At 55.6% G+C, this 24,020-nt stretch overlaps 10 protein-coding genes across 10 annotated transcripts; 5 read left to right on the top strand and 5 right to left on the bottom strand.

The window, feature by feature from the left end:
* Positions 1-109: 109 nt before the first annotated feature.
* On the top strand, positions 110-389 carry CDEST_08455 (uncharacterized protein; the record flags this gene model as incomplete). Its single annotated transcript, XM_062924614.1, is given in 2 exon segments — positions 110-241; positions 252-389. The coding sequence occupies 2 exon segments, from the start codon at positions 110-112 to the stop codon at positions 387-389; spliced, it is 270 nt and encodes an 89-aa protein (XP_062780665.1).
* A 57-nt stretch (positions 390-446) lies between these two features.
* CDEST_08454 (uncharacterized protein) lies at positions 447-1,426 on the top strand. The gene has a single exon (XM_062924613.1). It carries the CDS (start codon positions 752-754, stop codon positions 1,211-1,213), a length of 462 nt encoding a protein of 153 aa, XP_062780664.1. The 5' UTR covers positions 447-751; the 3' UTR covers positions 1,214-1,426.
* Position 1,427: 1 nt separating this feature from the next.
* Positions 1,428-3,371, bottom strand: CDEST_08453 (Putative RNA recognition motif domain, nucleotide-binding alpha-beta plait domain superfamily). The gene is made up of 4 exons (XM_062924612.1): positions 3,221-3,371; positions 2,469-3,123; positions 1,865-2,407; positions 1,428-1,800 (listed from the first exon to the last, which is right to left on the bottom strand). The coding sequence occupies exons 1-3, from the start codon at positions 3,238-3,240 to the stop codon at positions 2,183-2,185; spliced, it is 900 nt and encodes a 299-aa protein (XP_062780663.1). The 5' UTR covers positions 3,241-3,371; the 3' UTR covers positions 1,428-1,800; positions 1,865-2,182.
* Positions 3,372-3,540: 169 nt separating this feature from the next.
* On the bottom strand, positions 3,541-7,094 carry CDEST_08452 (uncharacterized protein). The gene has a single exon (XM_062924611.1). The coding sequence runs from the start codon at positions 6,404-6,406 to the stop codon at positions 3,986-3,988; it is 2,421 nt and encodes an 806-aa protein (XP_062780662.1). The 5' UTR covers positions 6,407-7,094; the 3' UTR covers positions 3,541-3,985.
* Positions 7,095-8,770: 1,676 nt separating this feature from the next.
* Positions 8,771-9,301, bottom strand: CDEST_08451 (uncharacterized protein; the record flags this gene model as incomplete). Its single annotated transcript, XM_062924610.1, has 1 exon — positions 8,771-9,301. The coding sequence occupies one exon, from the start codon at positions 9,299-9,301 to the stop codon at positions 8,771-8,773; it is 531 nt and encodes a 176-aa protein (XP_062780661.1).
* An 855-nt stretch (positions 9,302-10,156) lies between these two features.
* On the bottom strand, positions 10,157-10,498 carry CDEST_08450 (uncharacterized protein; the record flags this gene model as incomplete). Its single annotated transcript, XM_062924609.1, has 1 exon — positions 10,157-10,498. One exon carries the CDS (start codon positions 10,496-10,498, stop codon positions 10,157-10,159), a length of 342 nt encoding a protein of 113 aa, XP_062780660.1.
* Positions 10,499-11,539: 1,041 nt separating this feature from the next.
* Positions 11,540-12,064, top strand: CDEST_08449 (uncharacterized protein; the record flags this gene model as incomplete). Its single annotated transcript, XM_062924608.1, has 2 exons — positions 11,540-11,853; positions 11,929-12,064. 2 exons carry the CDS (start codon positions 11,540-11,542, stop codon positions 12,062-12,064), a joined length of 450 nt encoding a protein of 149 aa, XP_062780659.1.
* Positions 12,065-13,393: 1,329 nt separating this feature from the next.
* On the top strand, positions 13,394-14,581 carry CDEST_08448 (uncharacterized protein; the record flags this gene model as incomplete). Its single annotated transcript, XM_062924607.1, has 4 exons — positions 13,394-13,547; positions 13,595-13,878; positions 13,928-14,363; positions 14,412-14,581. 4 exons carry the CDS (start codon positions 13,394-13,396, stop codon positions 14,579-14,581), a joined length of 1,044 nt encoding a protein of 347 aa, XP_062780658.1.
* A 2,468-nt stretch (positions 14,582-17,049) lies between these two features.
* Positions 17,050-21,413, bottom strand: CDEST_08447 (Putative signaling mucin MSB2). Its single transcript, XM_062924606.1, has 2 exons — positions 20,860-21,413; positions 17,050-20,805 (listed from the first exon to the last, which is right to left on the bottom strand). The coding sequence occupies exon 2, from the start codon at positions 20,717-20,719 to the stop codon at positions 17,819-17,821; it is 2,901 nt and encodes a 966-aa protein (XP_062780657.1). The 5' UTR covers positions 20,720-20,805; positions 20,860-21,413; the 3' UTR covers positions 17,050-17,818.
* A 483-nt stretch (positions 21,414-21,896) lies between these two features.
* Positions 21,897-23,168, top strand: CDEST_08446 (uncharacterized protein). The gene has a single exon (XM_062924605.1). It carries the CDS (start codon positions 22,611-22,613, stop codon positions 23,013-23,015), a length of 405 nt encoding a protein of 134 aa, XP_062780656.1. The 5' UTR covers positions 21,897-22,610; the 3' UTR covers positions 23,016-23,168.
* Positions 23,169-24,020: the final 852 nt, after the last annotated feature.

Below are 24,020 nucleotides of genomic sequence, written 5' to 3'. Positions count from 1 at the left end.
TGAGCTTTGGACTTGAAGAAGTTGGTGATGTTGACATTCTGAGGGTTCAAGACTATGCGAAATATCGAATCAAACGCCGCATAAGAGCGGGAGAGTGTCGCATTGCCCTATGTCCATCGCGCCGGCAAAATCCAAGCCCTACTTACAGAGCCAACTCATTGACAGGGACATGCCCGTCTCACCACGCGATGCAAACCACCAACATGAGCCATTCCCATTAACATCCCTCCATAGGCAGCACGTGGACCCAGGCGCGACACGCAGGAGATTCAATTGTTATGCTCTCCAGAGGTTGCTTGAAGACCACTCATTCGTCCCTTAACCCTGTGGAGAGAGACAATCCTGGTCGAGATGTCCAGGGTACGCCGGCCTTTCGCATGAACTCGTAGAATGAACCGCATCAAAACATAACCCACCACGCACCAAGGACCCCCTCATGCCTCAAATTTCTCTCCCGGGTCGCGTTTTCCTTCGCAATGGGTGCCCGGCATCGTACGAAAGCTGTATAAGAACTGGTGCTAGAGTTCACAGGACCTATCCTCGAGCCCCTTTTGCGCCTGGTCTTGTCAGCCAAAGTGTCTCTACTGACCTCCTTCATTCGTTGACCGTGTCACATTTAACAGCCGACATCTGCTCATTACAGAAATCAAGTGGGAGACCGCTCTGAAATAAATCAGCGAAGCTCTTGTAATAATTGACAATTCACGCCTTCAGCCAACACTCCTCCTAGCTACCTACTACCACCACCAAGATGGCAGGTGACACCCCAACGCCCTCCGTCGCTGGCGACAGCAAGCCGCTCCCGAAGCGTCCCGGCACTTCAGGCACCGAGAACCTCCTCAAGACAAACCGCCGCCAGGCTTCGGATAACTACCAGCGCGCCCAGCGCGCCGAGCGGGCCTACCGCGCAAAGAAGCGCGCCACCGCCGCCCGCGCCGACCTCTCGGACGCAAAGACTCACTACGCTGAGTGCTTCAAGCACCTCACCCGCGGTCTCGCCGTCACCATCTCAGCCGTCAAGTCGCTCCCCTATGTCTTTGACGAGCGCCAGGAGGCTGCCCGCCAAAAGGCCGAGGTCAAGAAGAAGCAGCGCGCCCTTGAGAAGAAGAAGAAGCTCGAGGAGAAACTTGCCCGCGAGACGGCCGATGCAGAGGCCGAGTCCACGCCGGCCGAGGGTGCCGAGGATGCTCCCGCCGAGGAGAATGCCGCCTGATGGACCCTTCCTCCGCACGGTTGAGGTGTCTTGAGGCCTGGCGTCTTCGTCTTCCATTTTGCGGCTCCCTCTCCGGAACGACACTGCCGCCTTCCTCCTTCGTGTTGGCGTGACGTGACCTCTTGTTCGTTTCACGCACAACAATAATCGCAACTCTCCCTTCAGGCATACTCGCCATACGTCCCTCCCAGGGCACCCCACACTCATTTTCACCATTACATTACTCAGCTCCTTACTATTTCCTATTTTTCCTTTGCGTCTCTGTACACTTTCGGTAGTTGTTCTCGAAACAACAAAACCCATCTATCACGGCCTTGGACGACATAATGATGACGGAGCCAACATATATAGACCGACTCCCCTCATAATACACACCGCACGTATGCAGCAGCCACTGGGAAAGACGATTTCCGGCCGACATGTTTGGGTCTCTTTCGTTCGGCGTGTTGTCGAGGTCTCGCTCGTCTGTCGTACGCCTTTCCGATGAACTCGCCATTGTTTCCTTTGTATATCTGTTGGTACTCGTCGATTTGACTGGGAGAGCGGGGCGGAATAGGAGTCAGGCCGGGGAGATTTATCAGAGATACCTGCTTCGCACATTTTCCTTGTTACCAGAAATCTAGCAACATTAATTTCCATACAAGCACCAACCAGAAGGACGTTGAAAACTCTGCAGACCCGTCTGCTTCTTCAGGAGGCCTAACGCGTCGCACTCGACCTGCTTCGACCAAGCCATCGCCGACACCCCACAAACCCCTTTCAAGCGTACCGTCTAGTTTCCCGTAAGATCATGACTTTGCATTCCCGAGAGAGGGGGAGAGAAAAAGAGATAAACTACCGTACCCCTAGGATGCCAATTTTTGTACCGTTGCCGTAGCCGTATCTCCAGTAGTCGCATCAAAAGAACCGTCGTCGTTACCGTGCAACCACCACCTCTACCACCACCCCCAATACCACGTGCTTCCCAGCTTAGGCCGCCTTCTTGGCGAACTCGACTCTCAAGATCAAGTGCTTGAAACCGAAACCGTCCATCTTGGCGGCGGCCTTGACGGCATCGCCTCGGTCCGCGAAGCTGATGAATGCGAAGCCCTTGGCCAGACCCGTCTCCCTGTCCTTGGCAAGGAAGACGCGTGTGACGCGGCCGAAGCGCTCGAACATGTCGCGGAGCTCCTGCTCCTCCGCCATCTCCGAAACCTGTCGTCCGATTGTCAGTATGCCAGTCAGCCATCACGACGCCAGGAACGGAAGAACCCACGTTGGTGACACGCAGCGTTGCGAGGTCGTCCCGCTCGCCGTACTTGCTGCCGCCCATCCTGTCTCCCGCAGCCGCACCGCCGGCCGCGCCCGCTCTGAGCGCTGGCGGGACGTAACTGCCCTTCTTAACGCCAGGGCCACCGGCCGCCGCGGCGCCGCCCGCACCCGGCTCGTCGGGCATGCCCGCGGCGACATCGGCGGCGTCTCCGCCGACGGGCGCCATGGTGTCCTTGTAGGGACAGCGGGCAGTGAAATGCTCGCCGTTGCAGATACGACACTTGACCTGCTTGTCCTTGAGCTTGTCCTTGAGGGCCTGGGCGCCGGCGTCCTCGCCCTGCTCCTTCTCGTCCTTGCGCCAGTTCGTGCTAGGGCGGAAGATGATGTTCTCGCCGACTGAGGTCGTGTCCGGGGCCGGACCCGCGGGGTCCTTGGCGCTGAGGCCGAACTTGGACCACGTCTTGCGCTCGGCGACGCGGGGGTTCACCTTCTCCGTGTGCGTCGTGTAGCGGATGCGGCGGGTCATCTTGACCTTCTTGCCCTGGTCATTGTAGCGGAAGGTGATGATGGTCTTGGTGCCGTCCTTGTTGCTGATGGTTTGGGGCGCGGGAAGCTCGGTCGATGTCTCCTCGACGTCTTCGTCGTCGGCCCAGTCATGCCTGGTTGAGGGGGTTAGCTGATTTGGTTTCTATTTTCCCTCGCCTCTTTTGCTTTCGGTGAGGGAAAGAAAAATAAAGGTCGGTGTGGGCGGCATACTTGGTCTTGGGCGTAGCCATGATGACAGATGCTATTCTCGCGTACGTGACAATCGGATCCGGGCTCGAAATCGGTCGTATCGGTCAGAGGTTTGCTGTTTCGAAGCGGGTTGTCGCGATGGTCAAGTTCGTGGTGGGGTCCTTGACGAGGAATTTTGATGGTTGATTGATTTTCGTGGTGCGCCACTGAGCGATGCAGTGGGGCAGAAGACGCTAGACCGCTTTGGTTCCTACCTGCCCCTTCAGCCTCCTGTCCGGACACAGTACACTACGTTCGCCAGCGGATCAGTCTCGAGCCTTCCGCCTTCGGTTGTCCGATCCATCACAGTCAAGAATAAATATATATCGCACTTCACACTCAGATAACACTTGTGTTCCATTTTATGTCTTTGAATTTTACTGCCTCATAAAGGCGCCTTCTATACTGATACAGGTCATACGATGCGTCACCCGGGGGCCCATCCCAGGGATTTCGTTGCCTCTTTCTGCATCTGCCAAAACCAGCCATGCTTTCTATGCCCGCCACCACCGTCGAAACAGTCCAAAGGCCGTCCAGATGGCGAACCACGGAGAGGGCGCCTTTCTATCCGATAAACGCCGATTTGCGCAGCAAAGGGGTATGACGCAAACACCAAAACCAAAGTAACCAAAAGACATAGGAAACGTGACACCTGCGCCGTTGTGGGCTGCTCTATGGGCCGTGGTCAGAAGAAAGCAAAAGGGAAATGGTTGATCTTGTGAATGGAACAAGCGAAGGACAGACAGCCTACGCTCTGGGGCGTAGTTTCTGAGGAATGGGAGGCAGCGCGCAGTTTGGTGGCGGTGCTGGTGGGGGTCCCTCGGCGAGTTGAGGCATGCTGCGTCTGTTTAGGCTAGCTCTCGAATGGTCAACGCGGAGCATTTGCTTGCTTGATGGAGCGGGAGGGGTTGTCGGCGCTGCCCGAGGCGGCGCCCTGGGAGATGTCGTTGCTACCATGGGAGACGTCGGGAGAGGGGTGATCATGTCGTCGCTCCCGGGGGACAGACTCAAGGTAGAATGCATGCTGTACCTTTTGGAGGCCATTTGGGCGGGAGAGCGAGGCCCGGTCGATGACAGTGGGAGAGGAGAGTCGCGTGCAGCGTCGCAAGACGATGCCGGGCTTGGAGTCTTGGACGGGAGGATGAAGGTCCGAAGCTCTGGCGAGAGAGGCACCTCTTCCAGCTTGCTGAGGGATGGCGAGCTAGCGTGCCTTCGCGGGTTCGTCCGAAGAGTCACCGTGACAGCCTGCTCCTTGGGACCAAGGCTGGCTTGTCTGGGAGGGAACGCACCCGACACATCGCTGGCCGAAGTCGGTCGCTCCTGTGTTTCCGGGACACGTGCGAGCACAGCTGCCTGGCCCTCCACGGCCTCGAGACCCTGCACCGGGGATGGCTGGTCTGCCACAATCGACAGGGGCCGCGCCATGGCGAGCGCGGTTGGGGGAGTTTTGCGGGCAACCCGGGGGATGGAATCCCGGCCTCTCACCTGCTCGGGACTAGAACAAGGGCTCTTGACGGCACTGTAACGCCTGCTGATGGGAACGCTGAAGTTTGCGGCAACGTGCGCAAAATCGGCCTCGGTGTACGTGGACTGAGACCGCGACATGGGCGAGCCCCGGAGCTCTAGGTAGCCCGAGTTTTGCAAAGACTGCCTACGGTCAAGAATCGCTGCGGCGTTCGGTCTCGGTCTGGCCGTGAGGTTCTGGTTCTCTTGGACCGGAGGGGGCAGGTCGTCAAGATGGCTGCTGACGAAGCTGTCGCGGACTGGAGAGCACGCAGGAGAGGAGCCGGCAGACGTGAGAAAAGTACGTTGACCAGACGAGATATACGAGAGTCGATTGGTGCTGTCGCGCAAGCTGTCGAGTTGGCGGCCGTCGTGCGAGATGATACTGTTGGTGGTGGAGATGTCGTCGATTGAGGGGTCACGGGTCATGTCGGCATCTGTGACGGAACGACGCTCGTCCTCATGCAGCCTCGCTTGCTCCAGTTGTAGGGAGAAGTCCGGCGCGAGTAATCGCGAAAACCTGTCAGGGTCACGGACGACCAGAGTGCGCTGGCTCGGCTGAATCCGAAGCTCGGCGACTTTGTCATCTGCTCTTGGCCTGCCGGTCTCTGAGAGGTTCTTCTTCCCCCCAAGAGCTTCGATTTCCCGGCGTAGGATACTGATCCATGACTCCATCTCATCGGCGCTGTCAAAGACCATGAGGAAGTTGTCGGCATGCCTCTTGTCGGATGCGCGGAAGGGCAGGCGTGCCAGCAGCGAACGGGAATCGGTGGTAGAGAGGCCGTTAGACTCCGTCACCGAAGACACCTGGAGAACCCAATGCTTCCCGGGAATCGCGTCACTGACAAACGCAGCAGAGTCCTTGCTTAAGTGGAGCACCTTTTCTGGTAGACGATCAAAGTTGCCATCCCCAGCATATTGCAGCAGGTAGCCCGACGTGCAGAGGACATAAATCTTGGTTGTCCATTCAAGTCTCACGGTCGACAGCGTTCGTAAATGTTTCTTGCGCGCCCTCTCGGCTGTCCGGTGCTCTTCAGCCAGCTCCGGGGTGAGTGCGAGCTGTGTCAGGTCGTCACGAAGGCTGACGCTGCCTTTTCGGTCGGTCAGGCGAAGAATAACGTCGGCGGACGTCGTGGCCGCTGGGAGCTGTGCATGCTTGATCGCTTGAGGATATGCTTGAAATAATGGCGGGGGATCCCAGGTCGCGAGGTTGCCCCGAGATGGCCTCGCCGCAGGTGCGACATGTGGCCTGGACTTTTGCGAGGTAGTTGGTCTTCTCTGAAGGGAAAAGTCGTTAAAGGGCGGGTTGGTTGCGACGGACGTCGGTCGCGAATGGCTGCCGGGTAAGGCGAGTTCGGATCGCATCTGAGGCCAGTTGCTAATCTCGGCCAGCGAGGCGCGAATGCTGTTGGGTCGCCCGGTGTCGAAGTAGGACGAGGTGGGGTCGACTTCACGAGCGGCCTTTGCTCTGCCAAAGATGCCCTTCAGTCCGAGTCGCGAGTCTCGCCTGGTGAGCCTCTTGTCGGAGCGCAAAGGCACGCGGGTCGACTCTCCGGCGGCGGTTTGCACATTGGGCGGTCGTGCTCTGCGGGACTGTGTCGCACGGTACTGCAGTGTTTCCGCAAAGTTGGCAGCCCTGGGGCTGCTCGGCTCGGCATCGGCCATGGCTGGGTCGGTTGATCTAGCCAGACGTCGATTTCAAGCGAATGCTTATGATGGCGAGTCGAGCAGACAGTTTCTGAAGGGGAAGTGCGTGGGCAGTGATGTGAGTATAAGACGGTCAAGAACGGCGATGCGCTCAGGCATAACAGGGAGCAATAGGTGGGTTTGGCAATGTAAGTAGAGCTGGTAGGCATAAGAAACAACTGAATGTTGGCAGGGTGTGACTGTGGGCCTTTAGGACCAAGCTCTTCAACCCCAGCAATAGTACGTAGGGGGTGGGTTTGAGAACGATTACGAGCCTGATGAGAGGGATGCCGGAGGGGAACGCGGTCCGCTGAACTCGGGTGCGTCTTGTAAGTGTTTGCGGTATTGGAACCTCTTGTTGCTGTTTTGTGTGAAGCTCGACGGTGTGTCCGATGCGACTGAGAGATGGATGGGCGGCGGTGTTGTTAGTGGTGCGTGTAAGAGGCTGGGCCCGGGCTGGGAGGTATTGTTGGGAAAGAAGCAATTCACAGAACTGAGGTGAAAGATACAAGTGGTTGGATGAGAGAGGTAGGGAGTGACAGATAGAAAAGAGGGCCTGCCTGACGGACCAACTGCACCCTGGAGAGGAACGTAGATGGAGGAGGATGAGAAGAGGATGAAATGAGACAACGCTCGCGGAAAACGGGTATGGGGGTCTGGGAGGGCATTCGGGCAGTAATAATAACAACAACAACAATAATAACAACGGGGACATTGAGCAGAGCTGGATGCTGCGAAAGTGATAGAGTGCATGTGAGGAGCTCGGCCGGGCCACTAGGCCAGGTCGGTGGGCTTACTTTAGCTGCTAGCACAGACACAGGCACAGGCACAGGCACAGGCGCAAGCGCACCCGCTCTGCGAGGTAAGGTGCCTCCCTCCCAGCAGGCACATTTACTGTACATGCATTGGGCATTGGCAGTACTTTCCAGGTACCTATCTGGGATGTGGTTGGCAGGCTGGCGGTTAGGTAGATATTAGTGTACCCGTCCAAGGCGACGTCCAGGCCAGGATAATAATGGATCATCTTAGTTTGTATGGGTTTTCCGCTGGTTCGCTTTGGCGCTCCTCGCCCTCCTCCCCTTTCCCCCGTCTGCCTCTGACTAACTCTCTTCCAACATGACGATAGGGGACGGCGAACAGACAGAGACGCCGAAGAGACAGCGCGGCCGACGTCCGGGCTGAAGCACAGGGCCCTGTTCCCTGAACCTTGTATCGTCCGGATTCAATGTTCCTTGGTGGCCCCCTTGCAGCAGTACCCAGCTCGCCACCCACCCAACTGCTCTCGTCCCATGTAGCGAGCGAGCCTGGACAGCGGCGGCAGCGGTGGCGGCAGAAGCAGAGGTTGAGCCGAAAAAGGAACACGCAGTAGGAGCGGGCTGGCTCGTGTGAAATACTGCTGCTACACACCGCAGCTCGCGGCAGTGAGTAGCAAAGGGAGAGACAGATAACGTAGGTACCTGCTCATCGTCAGATTTGGTAACCTTTGGACAGGGGATTCAGGGACATGGACTCGACAAATTGGATGGGGAGGTAGGGAGATGGAGAGCAAGAGAGAGAAGGGGGGGACGAAAACGAAGCTATGAAAAGAAAAACTCTTCAAGAGGGTCAATTTGGACCTGTCCAATCGCCCTGTTTACTTACTGGCGGCGACAGCGACATGAGCTGTTCTCCGACACAGGAACGAGTCACTCGCTTCCCATTCCCCATGACACACTTGGCGAGCTCTTAAATGGCTTCTTCTTCTTTGGGATCCCCTAGTTACCCGAATCCATCTCAGGGTCGTGTGGTATCCCCCTGACTGATGCTGGTTGATACTACCGCAGACCCCAAACTTTGGCAGCCGGCAAATGAAGCCTCAGCCGAAAAAAGGGCGACCAATTGACAATCTTTGACAAGGGCTGCTTGCTTGCTGGGCGAGCGAAATGTCTTTAGAGTGGGAAAATATGCCAAAATGTGTGGCCTGCATTGATTTTCGCCGTTCGCCAACGTGCAGCTGCGAAATGACGATACGACGTTCAGTTGTCGCTCATGTCTCGTCGGCGTTCGTCATTTCAGCATTTGCAACAGGGTATGAGAGACAGAGAGACACGATACGTACCGCAACGATAAGGTATCCGTGTCCGCAACCTTGCCTTAGTTGAGCTGTAAGTGCTGTTGCGTATCTGGATTTCGTGCATTGCGTGCTACATACCTACCGTCGTTCGTTGCCCACGAGGAGGATGCACAGCATCACAACATCCGTGCAACAGCCACACCAAACAAAAACAAGAAAACAAATCCATCCATCGGTCTCCCTTGTAGCTGGCCTCGCTGCGACGGAGTGCCTCCTCGCAGGCCCTGGGTTCACCCTTGAGGCCAGGCGAGAAGAAAGGACGACAGACGGAGCTGGTGCCCCATGTTCGTCTGGGGATGTTTGGAACGGAAGGAAACACGCCAATGGCCTGCCTCCCTCACTCTTCCCTGTTTTGCGCTGGCGAATCCCCGACGCAGAACCATCCAAAATCCGACGGAGCGGATAGCTCTGGCTTCTGCAGGGGCAAATAACGACGTTCCATTGCAAAAGGGGTATAGATAGATCCTCCCCTCCCCCACCCTTCCACCAACAAGCAAACGCACTGGAACAGCAAAAGATAATGTTCCTCCAGAGTACACTGCAATAGGTACGACGAAAACACATGACTGCTTCCCCACTCCCAAGGCAACCACCTCAAATGTTTGCCAAAAAGCAATTGTATGAAGCGAACCCCCCCTTCCCTGAGGAAAATGATTTCTTTGCAGGAAAAATACAATGTGATAACCGCCAAGGTACTCCGTACACACAAAAAATACGTCACCAATGCGAAACCCGACCACTCGATGGCATAGGTACGCCATGGGCTATCAACCGCCCTGGCACAACCACTGCCAGCCACTCACATGTTCGTCCTCCCACCCACTTTTCCACGCTTCATCTAGAACCACGAACCACGAGAGCTCTGTGTGCACAGAGGTTGGCTTCGCTCGAGAGGGCTTTGGATCCCTATGCGCTTCGCCTTCACTCGTTAGCATCGTCATTTTCTCCGATGTTTTGAAACCCTAGCTCACGAGCTACCGACTAGCTGTTGCTTGACTCCGCGCTTCTTGTTTGCCGCTCCTTTCAAGGTTAACAACCTTGCCAACCCAAGACTGAGGTTTCGGTTTGTGAACACCCTCCCCACTCGACAGGGTTTGTAGCCACCGACCGGCGGGGTGAAGAGCATTTCCCTCTCCAGACGACACTCAGTTCCTAGTCCTCTACCGCGGCGCTCACCTTGGTTGCGTCCCGTTGAATATGTACCTTCGTGCATTAATCCTTTGCGGATTTTGTGAGGATGTTGCCCATCGACTGACCCCTTGGTTGCAACACACTCCTGTCCTAGCGAACGACGCGAAAACATCTGTCCTTTACTTCAATGGTTCTACGTCAAATATCCCGTGAGCCAATTTTTGCAGGCCCCCGGAGCGGATTGAGAAACTCGGGGTCCATGTGCCGCCTGCTACGAGACCATCTAAGCTCCCGCTTGTATGCTCCCGTCGGTTGTTCGTCGGCCTTGTCCTCCATCCCCTGTGTCAACTGGCCATGGTCCAACACATCGACGTCCAAATATCGCCCTTAGCCTTCCTTCTCCTCGGCTGTATTGAATAGCGTCGCCTCTTGACACTCGACGAAACACTTACACAGGCCAGCTGCTACCACCGCCACTTGGAGGGTTACCTCCGCCATCCGTGGGTGGTTGAAGCGATCCTGTCCTTCTGATGGAATGTCGAAGCAACAGCATGAGTAATGGCGAAGGGTTGAGATCCGTCAATCTTCATGACCTCGCGCCCGCCGCTGATCATTTCAACCTTTTCACAGGCTGGCTTCGACTGGTGTTTGCGTGGCGCTCGGCCAGTGCAGATGCCATCCAACCCTTTGCTGGGACGAGGACGCGGCGCTCGTGTGAAAAGCGGGTACTTGTCCCAAGCAACCCAAGCAACGGGGTCATAGAGTACCACAGCGCACCCTCTGGTGTTCCTGCTTGACGCGGCCTCGAACCTTTTTTTCCCTTCCATTTCCTGCTCTCTTTTCGTACCGGGGAAGCTTGCCGCCGGTTCTGTATGGTTGACGACGGCCACGACTTCAGGCAGGGCTGGCTGTTTTCCCCCGGCAGTCAGCCACTGTCGAAACAAAATTTCCGCTTCGGAAATGTTCTCTCGGGTCAGCCAAGCAGCTTCGTTGTTCGAAAGGCAGTGCCGGCAGCAGGATTTTTGCTGTTATGCATTATCCTCGGCGTTCAAATCGGAGCAGGCCATGGTCTTCGGCCCTTGGGAGAGCACACAAGTGAGTTGGCGGGGATCGGTCTGACGTGATGGTGGTCATGCTGTTCCTGCAGTAGTGTCTTTTCCCTCTTCCACCTCCACCGGCCCTCGGGACTCGATCCGGTCTAGGCCCCTGATCGCCGGAACACCATCCAGCACGCCGGAATCTCTCGTGTCCACCAAGCAGGCAAGACCCTGCTCATAGGGGGGCATCGGCAGTTCCAAGGCTGTCGGGACTGCACATCGTAGAGTTGCCTAGTGAGCAGCCCTGTAACCGCTCACTGCGGAATGGGCAATGCCGTAGTACTAGCGTTCGGACTTGTGATTCAGATTGTGGCGATTGATGGGCGTTCGCGTTGACTTTGGGCGGCTTCAGTATTGCTAGCAATAAGCGAGAATGCGGATGTCTCATTGCCACGTTGCTTTTTGCGTCTCTTCTTCAGACCAGCGAATTTGTCACAGCAGCGACTGGCTGTGCATCTCTACCCTAGTCCTGTTTCAGTATGTATCGGACGGTTCTTCTCCCGCATTACCACCGTAACCCAGTCTCTGTCTATTGCAATCTTTGGGTGCGTGCGTGGGACTGCAAGGCAATCGCTGGGTGTCGACTTGAGTTCTGGACCTCTGGGCCAGTCTTCATCTCATGTCAGCTATGAATCATGAACCAATGAGCCTGCGTCGGCTATGTGGTTTGTTATACGCCGATCCTGTATTTTTTGACGACGACAGCGACGTAAAGCAGACTGGTCACAACAGCATCATAGCCTGACGACAGTTCACAAGGGACGGGAGTAAATGATTGTCTCTCAAGCAATCAGCCCCGACGCAACAACAGAGGCCGGCAGCTCTGATGGCCGCGACGATCAAGCGCGACACGGTCCACCAAACGGCCCAACGGTCTCTTCCGTGGTAGCACCAGCTTTGCTTTCCGATACTCGCGAGCCAGCGCACAGTCCCTGGCCGCGTGGTCCAAGTGCATATCGACCCTGGGTCATTGTCTTTGTGCCCGTTTCCGCCGTCATCGCCAGCTCTGGCTACACACGTACCGTGGGCCAAGTCCGACCAACGTCGGCAAGGCTTTCGGTGTACTGTCGTAGCATGTCCATAGCGTAAGGTTGGCCTTGGGACAGCAACGCCACCACCCCTCTGTGCTGGAGTTGGGCTGCCAGCTCATCCAGACACAGTAAGGGCCGCGCTGGAAAGGGTTACTGGCGGCGCCTTGATCGGCACTTGTTCTTCTACCGGTCGCCCAGCCCCGCGCTCATGGCGGGAGATCCAGCAGCGAGGATCTCCAGAATAGAAGGCTCGGGCCCCCGCTGAACATCACCAAACGGTGGCTTGCTCAAGGTCACCTGAGACTTAAGTTCGGCGGCGATGGACTCGACAAGAATAAACATCGGAAAATAAACATTGTTAATCCTCTCGCGAGGCTTCGTTTGACAGCGCGCCGTCCGATTTGCGTGTCTGTTTTTGGAAGCCTTCAGGTGGAAACCACCTCGAACGCAAGTCGTGGCTTGTCAGATCAACACCATGCCGACCATGACGACCCGAATATTCGCCGTCGGGCCCGTGAGTCTCGACAGCTTGTGTTGGGAGCCGAGGATGGATGAGTTCCTCGTGACAACAACCAGTGACTTTGACCCCACCGAACTGTAAGCCACTCGTGAGGATTGGAACCCTGTTCTGGGTGACTCTGTTCGGCTGGTAAGAGTCAGGCGAACGACGAGGTGCAATGTTTGGTTCTCGGAAAAACCATTGAACCTGGATCCGGCCGCAAAACACTGTCTATCTAGTGTCTTGATCAGATCGCAGACGACGGCTCCGTCAGTCAACGAGGCCGGTGGTCGATGCCAGGCCAAACGAATCAAAGGACAATGTGACTAAGCACCTGCTTTTCGGGATGTCCCAGCCTGCCTCCGCAGACGTTAGGCTGCCTGATTGGTGGAATGCGGGACACGAGACGTCACCCGCGAACCCGGATAGGTACCTACCTTATCTTACCTACCTTAGGTAGGTAGATTCTGATGATTGTACTGGAAGCTACCCACCTGCCTAGGTACCAGCTTCCTAGTTACAGTGGGTTTCGGATTGTCTGCCTGCCTGCCTCCAGTCCTTCCCATGGATCGGATCGATGTAGCCCGTGACTTGCAGATATCAGAAACTCAACTGTCACCAGTCACTGCGGTCAGCCGACGTCTATCAAGCATGCCACCGTTATGTGTGTCAAACCCTCCGATCTCCTATGACATTCTATATCCTTAGCTCGCGTCCATCTCTCCTCTAAACTCCTTAACCTCTCACGCCTCTCCTCCAGATTCCATCAACTCTACCGCCCCCATTCACACACCTCTAGGATTACCTCACACTGGGTACCTAGCGCGCCACTTCTGACGCACTTTCACCCCACCTCCCGCCTGTCAGTGCAGAGTCGCGTTCATCTTGACAGCGATCTCTTGTTTCTCAGCGTTCGACTACCTGCCTGGCCCACAGTCGCTGTTGCTGTCGCTGCCGCCACTGTCGCTGGATACCCACGGTCAACCACCCGAATTATCGGCACAGCCGTCTCAGCTTAACAAAACCATCAATGACATGGCCCCGGACCTGAACTCTCTCCCCTCATCACCTCCATCTCTGCCCGTCCGATCCAGAATGTCGTTGTCCAACAGCGAAGCCCCTTTCCCTCCCACTACCGGCGGTTCCGTCCACAGGGGCGAGTCGCCCAACGGTTCGCCGCGCCGCCTGTCGACCTCGCTGCAGGCCGCAGCCACCATGAATGCTGGTCTCCAGCACGAACCGTCCAGGCGTATGTGTGATAACTACCGAGTTGTGGTCTGGTGCTAATCGTCCTAGGCTCTTCTAGCGGTTCCCTCTCGCGAAGTCGACAATCCCCCAACGCCGGCCGAAGACGATCCACGGTTCTGATGAACCTACAACTCAACGACCCTTCTCTTCCCGGTCCGGGAGAGATGGTAGCAGATAACCAACACACGCAGCCAAGCGGCGCCACAACTGCCAGCCCGCAGCCCATGGCAACCTCGCCGATGATGGTCCCCGGTGGTGACCCTCACCACAATCGAGCTCCTAGTCTGGGAGAGCTCCACCAGGAGCTAGAAGCCGAGCAGGAGGCCCAAGTCGTACGTGGTTATCGCGTCTTTTAGGTATCGAGATATTAACAGGAAAAAGAACCGTCTGCTGCAAATGATTCGTCAGCAACAACTGCAGCTCCAGCAGCTGCAAGCTGCCCAAGGTCAGGGCTCCTCCGCCGTCGACGATTCGGCCATTGCCTCTGAGAGGTCCAACCAAGGAACGCCCATTTCGCAGCCGAGTAGCGCTTTGCCACCGTCGGGATTCACGCCATTGCCGTCCTCTGGCTCTTTCTCACGATCGCCAGTCATGTCTCATCCCCGGAGCTCTTTTGACATGGCGAGAGCAGATCTCCAGCGCCGGTCCAGGACTCCTAGTCGCGGTGCCTCTCCGAGATTACGGTCGACGTCTATAAGCGGCGATAGCGGCGATCATTGGGTGCTCGGAGGTCGGGATGAGAGTGCCTTCTACCAGGCAGAGACTCAGATGCTTGTCAGGGAGAACCAGATGCTGCGCCACCGGATTCGCGACCTGGGTGAGGAGCCTTAGAGGATGTTACAGAACTTGGCTGACACACGAATAGAGAAGCAACTGACAGACCTACTCCCCGGTTCAACAGCCCATGGCAACCCCAGCGAGCCAGCTAACCCGTCCCACCTTCGAGCTGCAGCTGCTGGGGATGAGGATGCCACGACTGCTCGCACTACGCCTTCGGTCATCGAAGGCTCCAGCGAGGCTACAAAAGAGGCGTGACGTAGTAGCATAGCTCACGTTATTGGCAGCAGGCGAACTTATCGAAGCACATGACAAATAAGGTGGTTAACATTGGCTCTTTTTACTTCGGTGTTCGGCGTCTCGGGGAAATCGCTGGTATCTCCTTGTGATTGTAAATACGTGGCTACGGAGTTGAGGTCCAGGCAGAGGCTGGCTTTCAAATTTGTAAGGTAGGCAGGCCGACCTAGTAACATGGTCAATCAGTGAACTATATTGAACGAACTCACTCCCTTCCCTTTGTATGTTCTCTTGGCAGCCATTCATTCCGCATGATACTGTACTACAGCAGCAACAAGCAACAGCGAGTTAAAGATGACATTACAGTAGGACCCGAAAAGATTATTTCATGCCTGGTGTGGAATGACAATTGGTGGTGTTCAAGCCACCTGGCTTGTCTAATACTGAGAGATGACGCAGTTTGACTGACAGCTTGTTCTTCAACTTCCCCTTAACAAACAACAGGTTCTCACCAGCTTGAACAAATGCGGCTTTTACGTGTCTTTCACCGCAAGCCTAAAACAGTGTCGAAAACGACACGAGACTTCTCGACACGTATCACGACATCCTGTGCCCATCCCCTCTCCGCCAGTAGCTGGAACCGTATGGAGCAGGGGTATCAGCCCAAGGGCATGGACGGCTGATGGGAGATCTCTCTGGCGAGAGAAGAGAAGCTAGTGTTCGCAAGGAACTGGATGAGGTCACCGATCGTCGAGATCCAGGTTGCCGCGGGAGATGAAGCAAGGATTGTGGCGATCGCGTGGGAGGGCGACAGTTCGGTATGGACGGACGGGTCCGAGAGGGCTAAGGAGCTCGTCCGACAGCTTTGCGGGTCGTTGTTCGAGGTTACCTTGATATTTTCCTGAATGTGCCTTCTGCACTAGCGCACTGCCTGGCAAGGCAAAGCGGACGGAGATATCTACCTAGGTAGGCACCAAGTACGTAGCCAAGGCGGTCACTCTTAAGGTCGCACAGGTACAGAAGATAGGGGAGGTGGCGGGTGGCGAACATGGTAAAAAAAACACAGTATAAGTATATGCCTAACACTGAACATACCTACCTACTCCTACCCACTTCCCTACCTATGCGACATTTTCCTTTACCATAGCAGTTTCTCGTGCATGACCGACCTATCGATCCCACACCCTCCTGACGGACGACAAAAAAGACTGACAGGTCCATCACTATCAGTCTGATTCTCTTGCGGATAAATGGATGGATAGATGCCTATTTAAAAATAGGAAATAGGAATAGTAATGGACGATCTGGGAATCGAACCCAGGACCTACCGCATGCTAAGCGGTCATTATACCACTAAACCAATCGCCCATTTGTTATAGCATACCAAAAAATTTAATTCATAGATACTTTGAACTGCGCTGTTCTACAGGATTAGGAATGATCAATGGATCAACTCTCAGAGACGCACAAATGTGATTTACTTACTGTATATACCCTTTAATCCCTTGTGACAGATTTGCAGTTCGAAACCACGGTTTCTCTTGGTGCACACAACGCTGAGGCTCGCAAACCTCCGTACCTTTTCTTCCTCTTGCCCGTTAGTTGGTCTATTACTTAATCCCCCCCCCCCCCCCCCGCGTCCAGTCGGCTTTTCATTAACTTACAGTGCCTTCGATGGCGCAGAATAATGGCACTATTACCCTACTTATGTTGTTACTGACTAACTGCCTGTCTACACTGCGATCAGGGGTCATAGTAACGCTACGCTGGGTGGCATGCCTAATATTACTGAGTGAGCACATGGCATGTAAGGTGAAGGGGAATTGAAAGCACAGAGACTCTTTTCAACGGCAAAATGATGGCTAGCAAGTTCCGTCCGTCCCTTCCCCTTCTTCCCATTCAATCATCAGTCCGGCCTCTACTTTTCATGTATATCTATCTAGACGGCGGCCACTTTCCGTTCCGACACTGCTGACATCAAGAACTCACTCATCCCGTTCTTCACCCCAGACGTGTCTTCGGAGGTTCGATCCAACATTCCTACGTTTGTCGCCTATGAACTTCATCTTTTGACTACCACCTGGAGTTGCGTAACCTTATTGACTTCTGTGTCTGTTTTCGGATCGATCCTGCCAGCCGCCATCTTGTCGAAGATTTCGGCAATATGTTTTTGCCATTGCCGGGGACTGTACGATGCGTGAGCCTACCAAGGGCATGGCCACCGGAGGTAGCACTCCCAATATCTTCTTGCTCGTTACTGAAATCTCAGTCGGTCCTCGGGCCCGAAATCATCATTCCAGGTCCTTCCGTATACTGCCGCCTTGAAGAATGACAAGGAGTAAATGGAGGAAACAGCCGGTTGCATATTGCCAACCATCATTCGCCATGTGGCCCAAGTGATGAGTTTCCTCTGATGTAAAATCTAGCAGATGAAATGCTGCTTCCTTCTCCCCCGTCCACAGTTCACAGGAGAAATCATCGGTTGACAAGGATGGTGCTGCAAACGGATATATACGATGGCCTGCTAATGACTAGGATATCTATTTACAGCCTGCGCAGGTCGGCATATATTGTAACGCTGGACCTTCGGACGCAGTGGTTTTTGATAGTTTTTTTTCTTATGTTCTTACTCTATTTGCTGTATCTGAGGCAATACAAGCACAAGGCGACCCCTTGTCCGATGGCCTCAGGATGAGCCTGAGCGCATCTCAACTTGACAGGCGGGGAAAAAGACCGAAGTGGAGGCGCAGCGTCTTTACTTTACGCCTCTGGATAAAAATGTACAAGGAAACCCAGCCGAGATCCTTTCCCCAGGGTATCGCCACTTTTCTGCCACTTTCCAACTCCGCACATGTCGTGAATCAACATGGTTCTGATGCTTCCCCCGTCGTACTTTTCGACCCATATGTATATCCTCAACACAGATACAAAAATTAAAAAATAGGAAAAAAGCCCTGACGGCCAAAGGAGCGCACCCAGCGTCAGCGAGGCGGTCGCGTACAGCAGCGCCGAGGACATGATAATAGGGGCTGACCTGGATCGGCCCGGAAGTAGAAGGGTATTGTAGGCAGAATGCAAATGAAGTAAAGAAGTCTTTCGAGCAGATAGCTCATGGCCTAGGACACGTAAGAGGTGTTCTCTCTAAATGCCTTCGGTGTATACCACGCAGTTGCCAAGCATCTCATTCAAACAGGTTCTTCCAGAAGGGTATCGAAGCGTAAATCTGTGACAGATAAAAAGTGGCGTCCAAGTCGTCAATCAGTTCCAACCGAGGGAGTTCTCAGCAGCGACAGGCGCCGAGATATAGGCTGTTCTCGCCGAGTTGCCCATGCCGCTTCGGCCGGTCTGACCACTGCCATGACTCTCGCGGCCGCCAGGCACTCCGCCAGCGACTCCGCCGTAGTTGGAGAAATCGCGGCTCATCAAGGCACCACCCATCATGGGCGGGCTACCAGCACCGGTGTAACGCATCTCGGACGAGGTGACAGAGCTCGCGCGGCGGTGTGCCTGCTTCTTCTGCTTATAGCGGCGGGCAATGATGAACATAGCAGCACCGTACGCAGCAGCAACGCCAACAGCGCCAATGCCGATGGCAGCAGCTGTGCCCTTCTGGATAGGAGACTGCTTGGAGCTGTCGTCGCTACCGCCGAAGGGATCGTTGGGGTTGTTGGGAGTTGAGGTCGACGACGACCCATCATTGCCAGTGGAGCTGCCATCGTCCTCCATGCCCGGAATAATCTCAATGGCGGGATTGATGTTCTGCGTGAGGTTGAAGACGAGTTGGTCCGGGTTGTTGTAAATGGCCGAGTTGGGGATCTTGATGTCCATGCGAAGGGTGTCCACCATACTGCGGGGGTAGTAAAACTTGGCAAGCGTGGTGATGTAACCGAGGGTCTGTGACGTGTCGAATGGGACGAGCTTCGTCATCCGGATCTGGTTGATATCGAGACCGGCCGCATCCGCCAGAGCCTTGGGCAGGCATGTGAAAATTTGGGCGGCAGCGTTGGGGTTCTTGCTCACGTGTTGATAGTTCTCACCGTGCAGGAAACCAATCTGGAGAAGCATGGAGTCCTTGGGTTGTTCAACATTGGGTTCGGGGCCACTGATGACCTTGGGTAAATCGGAAGGCAACGGGGCCGTCGACGTGGGCGCGAGAGCTTCCGTGGGAGTGCTGAGTGAGGTGGACAGTTCCACAATGATGGTACTCGGAAGCCATGACTCCGAGTCGGTGATGGTGGCCGTGGCTGGAATGCTGGTGATCACGGGAGTAGTAATGACCAAGGACGTGGTGGTCGGCGAGAGCAGTGTAGCTGTGGGCGTAGTCTCCACGGGCGTCTCCGAAGGAACCTCCGTCGTGTTTACAGGGACGGTGGTTGAGACAGGGATCTCGGTTGCCGAGGTGAGGGTCTCGCTGGTGGTAAGCAGGGGCTCCGTAGCGGTGGCCGTTTCATTGGAGACAGTGGTGGACGACAGGGAGGCAGTAGCAGTCGGCGGTACAGTTGCGCTGTCAGTCTCGGTGGCATTACTGATAGAAGTAACAGACGTGGGAAGTTCGGTCAAAGTCGGGAGTTGAGAGGTCGTCAGGGGCACCTCAGTCGAGGTGTTGTTGGCAGGTATCTCAACAGTGGCCGTGGCCGAAGCTGTGAGCACGGATGTCATGCCATCCGTAAACGACACGGGGGTTGAAGTTGTCTGTCCTACAGGCACCTCGGTTGAGGTGGCATTGGCAATGTCAGTGGTAGGGAGAATGGTCGTGGGCTCAGCAAGGGGATCAGTGGACGATGTGACGTTCAAAACAGGCTCGGTCGGGACAGGCAGTGACGTAGTTAGGTCGGCGGGGGCCTCGGCAGATGATGTGACGTTCGCAACGGGTTCTGTCGGGACGGGAAGTGTCGTAGCCGTAGGGTCGGTAGGAGCTGGGAGAGCAGTGGGCGTCGGGATTACGATGTCGGATGTGGAGAAGACAGGAACCTCGGCGGAAGTGGCGTTGGCGATGGGCCCAGTAATGTTCGTGGGAATAGCCACTTCGCTGGAAATGAAGGAAACGATGGGGTCCAAAGGGTTGGTGGGCCTGCTAGTCTCCGAGACGGAAGCGGAAGTAGTCTCGGCAGAGGCCCTGTTGGCGGCCGCAGTCGATCGGAGGGCAGTGGAAGACGTCTCTACAGTGAGGACAACGGAGCTCGCCAGGGACGACACTTCAGGCTCTGTGGTGTTGACGTTGGGAATTGCGCTAGGGGCGACAGCACTAGACGATGTTTCCTGGTCAGAGACCGAAGTGCGTCCAGGCTCGCTTGTCGAGGTGGTAGGCTCGACGTTGGACGTCGGGGTCACAACACCCGTGGGTGCCAAGAGGATACCAGACGAGGACACGGACGTGGTCGGCTCGGACTCCGAGGTGGGTGCAGGCTGGGTGCTCGAGACGGCCTCGATGCTCGTGTTGGCGTCTTCCGAGGTGACCTGAGTCGTGGAGCTAGCGATAGACTCGGAGACCGAAACAGGTGTCGAAGACTTGGTGGAAACCGGCGCAGACGCGGACTGCAGGGGCTCCACAGAGCTGGACTCGGGGCCATTGGATTGAACAATGGCACTGGTCTCGGATGGCGTCGGCGTGGCCTGCGAAGTCGTGGGAACCTGAGAACTCACGAGCGGCTCACTAATCGCGACGGTGGATGTTTCGCTAGTCGTCGGCAGCACGATAACCGGGGGCAAAGCGCTCGTGGATCCAACAGGTGTGGTCGTGTCCGTCGTCTCTGTCGGGTCAAAGACTACGGTGCTCGAGATAATGACGGTCGTCACCCTGCCATCGGGAAGGGTTTGAACAGTCGTGGACAGGGTCGAGAGGGGTGCGGACGAGTCAAGTGCGGGGGCAGAAACAGTGGAAGTAGGCAACGGGGTCGTGGACGCGATGGTCGATGATGGGCCGAAGAGGGAATCGGACAGGCTCGTCAGTATGTCGCCGAAGGATGAACCGAAGGAATCTGACGTAGACTCGAACGGGGTGCTCTCAGGCGCCGGGAACGTCTCCTGCCTCGTTATCGTCGCATTCGTAAACTGACGTTTGACGTGACGGGGAAAGTAAATCTTCGGCCTTTCTTGGTCGGCGCAGGCGGTTGAGGCAAAGCCCAGGGCCGCAGCCAGGAGGGCAGATTTGGGATGCATGATTCCCTTCCGATTATCGTATATTCAATTGAAGGGACTTGAAGTGATTGTAAAAGATACCAGTCTTGGTTGTTGGGTTAAGTGGTCTCGGGTTTGATGTTAGTCGGGGTCGGCATCAGCAATTGACAGCAGCAACTCACTTTGTCAGGGTGTTTTTGTAACGAATGTACTTGACTGGGTGTTGTCAATGAGCGTGGGGTGGAGTTTCGGTGTGTAATGAGCGACTCGACGAGATATCGTCGGATGGTACGAGAAGGACGGCGTTCAATGGTCCGTCACGTCTTGTATGATTAGAACGGCTCCCGATGTCGAATTCATGAGGAAGCTGGCATTTGTCGGCGGGACCTCCGTAGAGTCGTCAAATGGACCCAAGGCACATAAGTTGGCGGCAGGATCAGGTCGAACAGAAACCCCCTTCAAGACGCAAAGGGGCGCAGGTTGAGAATCGAAGAGTTGACGTCGCCGGTGGAATTCTTGACGGAGGCGGGAGGATCTCGAGATCGACTTGTCCAAGACGAGGTCGGGCGAGGGGTGGGGGCGGCAGGAGAGGAGAGAGCGAACGAGAGGAGTAAAAATGAAGGGAAGTGGAAAAGCGAGGGTGGTAAAGGAATGGAAGGGGAAGCAAGAAAGAATGTGGATGGACGAGGCAGCGAAGGATGGGAGATTGATTGATTGATGGAAACACACGACCAGGGACGAGGGATGAGGAGCTGGGGGTAAGGGAGAGCGGGGATGGGGGTGTGGCGGCAAACAAGCAGAGGGAAGACAGGACTATGTGAGGAGGTATGTATGAATCGACCAAGTGACAAGCAGTTGGAGGGGGAATGGATGGGATGGGCCAGGATCGGGTGGGTCGGGGATGGGATGGGATGTAGTAAAGCCCACTCTCTAGTATCTGTGTCTGCGCACGCGCGCGAGAAAGAAAGAGAACGACCGGGGCAGGAGAAGGGAGCTGAAATGGCAGCAAAGCCGGGTACTCCTGGGCAGTAGCAATTAGGAAGTCCAGGCACAAGAAATACCTTGGAGGAGAACGTGCAAGGGGGCGTGGCAGCCGTGGGTGTGTGGGGTGGGCGTGTGAGTACCTACCTGTGCTTTGGTAGCCTCTGGTGAGGTGTGGGCGTGGTCAATTACTTTGGATCTTTTTTATTCAATTTTAATTTATTTTTCTTCCTTTCTTGTCCCTCGTCCCCAGCGCCCAGCCCGGGTTTTCGTCCACGCGTACATCGTAGGTAGGTCTACACATCCGCCCCTTTCCTTTTGATTACCTCCTTTCTCAGGCGCCACCGGCAATGACACCGCCAATCTACACCGGCGCCAACAGCAGTTCATAACTCGCAAGGCCCTGCAGGTGAGCCCAGGCTGAGTCGGCACAAGTGAATAATGCGCCTTGTGCAGTGCACCAACCCCCATTTTCATAGCGCCATGACCATTCGTACTCAGTAGGCTGTCAGGCAGAAACCATTCAATCATCACACCGATCATGAAAGCCTCTGGGTATGTACTCTTTTCTATACCAGTTAGTCTGGCACGGTACAGAGTACACGCACTCTGGTGCCCGTCAGCAGCCATGGTCCAGACGGCCAACTAATGCAGCACAGCGATTACGCAAGTGGGCTCGGCACGGCAAAGCCCATTCATATCACGTACTGAGACCTCTTGGCCTTGCGGAGAGGCACTTTCAAGCACGCCTCTTTGAGCAGCTTACACGGAAGCACAACACACATTTCTCCATCCTTCGCAACACCGGACCATTATCCTCCCTACAGCGCCTTGTCGCCCATCCCATCTCTGCGTTGCTGCATACCCAGTGTGATCCCGACTCGAGCATGGCAGGGAAACCCCGTTGCATTCGTTTAAGGTTGTGTCGGGTGGTTTATCGCCTTCAGACGAGATGAAAGACAATCTGACCCGGCCGACTCGTCACAATTTGAGCTCCAGTCCGCAGTCCACATACAAGGCCGGCGCCCATGCACCAGAGAATGATTTGTCTGACAATCTTGAGATACAGGTTCTCCGTGGACGGCCCAGGACGGAAGTGCTCAGCCATTGCGAGTTACTTGGCCAAACGGGCAAATGTGACCAGATCCAGGGTCATTCCCGCCCCGAATCTTGCATGGCGCAGGCGCAAGAGACGCGCAAACTCTCACTTTGGCCGAGCCGACGGGCCGTTCAGCAAGCCAACGACGCCCCGATACGCCTACATAATGTACTTTGTCCAGACAGCCGAAAGAGTAACCCAAATAGCGACTCTCCACCGCCGCCACGAGTCGCCAATGATGAGATGAGTGGCGTATGACACAGATTTGAGTCTTTGGAGACCATTTTTGGCCCCCATACACTCTTTTGCTCGACGCACGCGGTGGGACAGTTGGGAAGACGTGAAATGACATTGCTGTTCTGGTCATGGTCCACCGTTCAGGTCACCTTACCGTTGCGGCGGTGCCTCTGCCCGTGGCCCCATGGCGTGCGTGCTCCGTCCATGTCCCTCACCTGGGCCCTGCTCTAGCGCCGGTCGGCGGTCAGGTCAGCCCTCAGGCGGGCGGCGCGGGCCCATCAACGGCCAGGGAATCAAGGAGGTGCGCTGGCTGGCGCGTGCTACCACAGCCAATCCCAGATCCGGTACCTGATTATAGCTACCAAGCCTTTAACTTTGAGCAGCCCTCCCCAGCCGGTGGAATCGGCCGGTTTTGATATGGAAAATTGCACGGACTCGCATAGGAGAGAACGCTGACTAGCGACGATGCTGATGAGGTAAGGCGGAAGATGCTAAGCAGTGAGGAAAGGGGCTGCACCTTTTCGGGGCTCAGGCTAAAAATGGGCCAGCGAGAAAGCAACACGCGGTTGTATATTCGTAAGCACGCTACGGAGTACAGAGTAGGTAGATGATGTGAGGTGGGATTGGATGAGGCGGGACGTCCCAAACAGAGACCTACCAATCAGGCAAGTCGATATCTTAGGTACTATGTACCATAGACTTGTCATTCCCGTCCGACTTGCCTGTTCGTCTGCCGGGGCTTGTTGCTCCTTCCAGGACATTCTGCACTAAGAGGGTGAGTTGGGAAACAGGGGATATGGAAGCGAGCGCAAGCCATTGGTCAACTATCGGCGGTGGTACGCTACGGGCAATTCAACACCGCATTATCCCTGCAGGACCGTGATTCAATGTCTCCACCAGGGCATCCTTCTCCAGGCTTCGCATTTGGCACTTTCCCTTCCCTGGCCTCGATTTCTCAAGGCGCTGTCCCTTCCGCACTACCCTACCACCACCGCCACCACCACCACAGCATTTTCCTCCTCCTTT

Source organism: Colletotrichum destructivum, chromosome 5 (genome assembly GCF_034447905.1).
Source record: "Colletotrichum destructivum chromosome 5, complete sequence".
NCBI classification, from domain to species: Eukaryota; Fungi; Ascomycota; class Sordariomycetes; order Glomerellales; family Glomerellaceae; genus Colletotrichum; species Colletotrichum destructivum.
The sequence above is the reverse complement of the archived record's forward strand: the minus strand, read 5'-3'. Positions and strand labels throughout refer to the sequence as shown.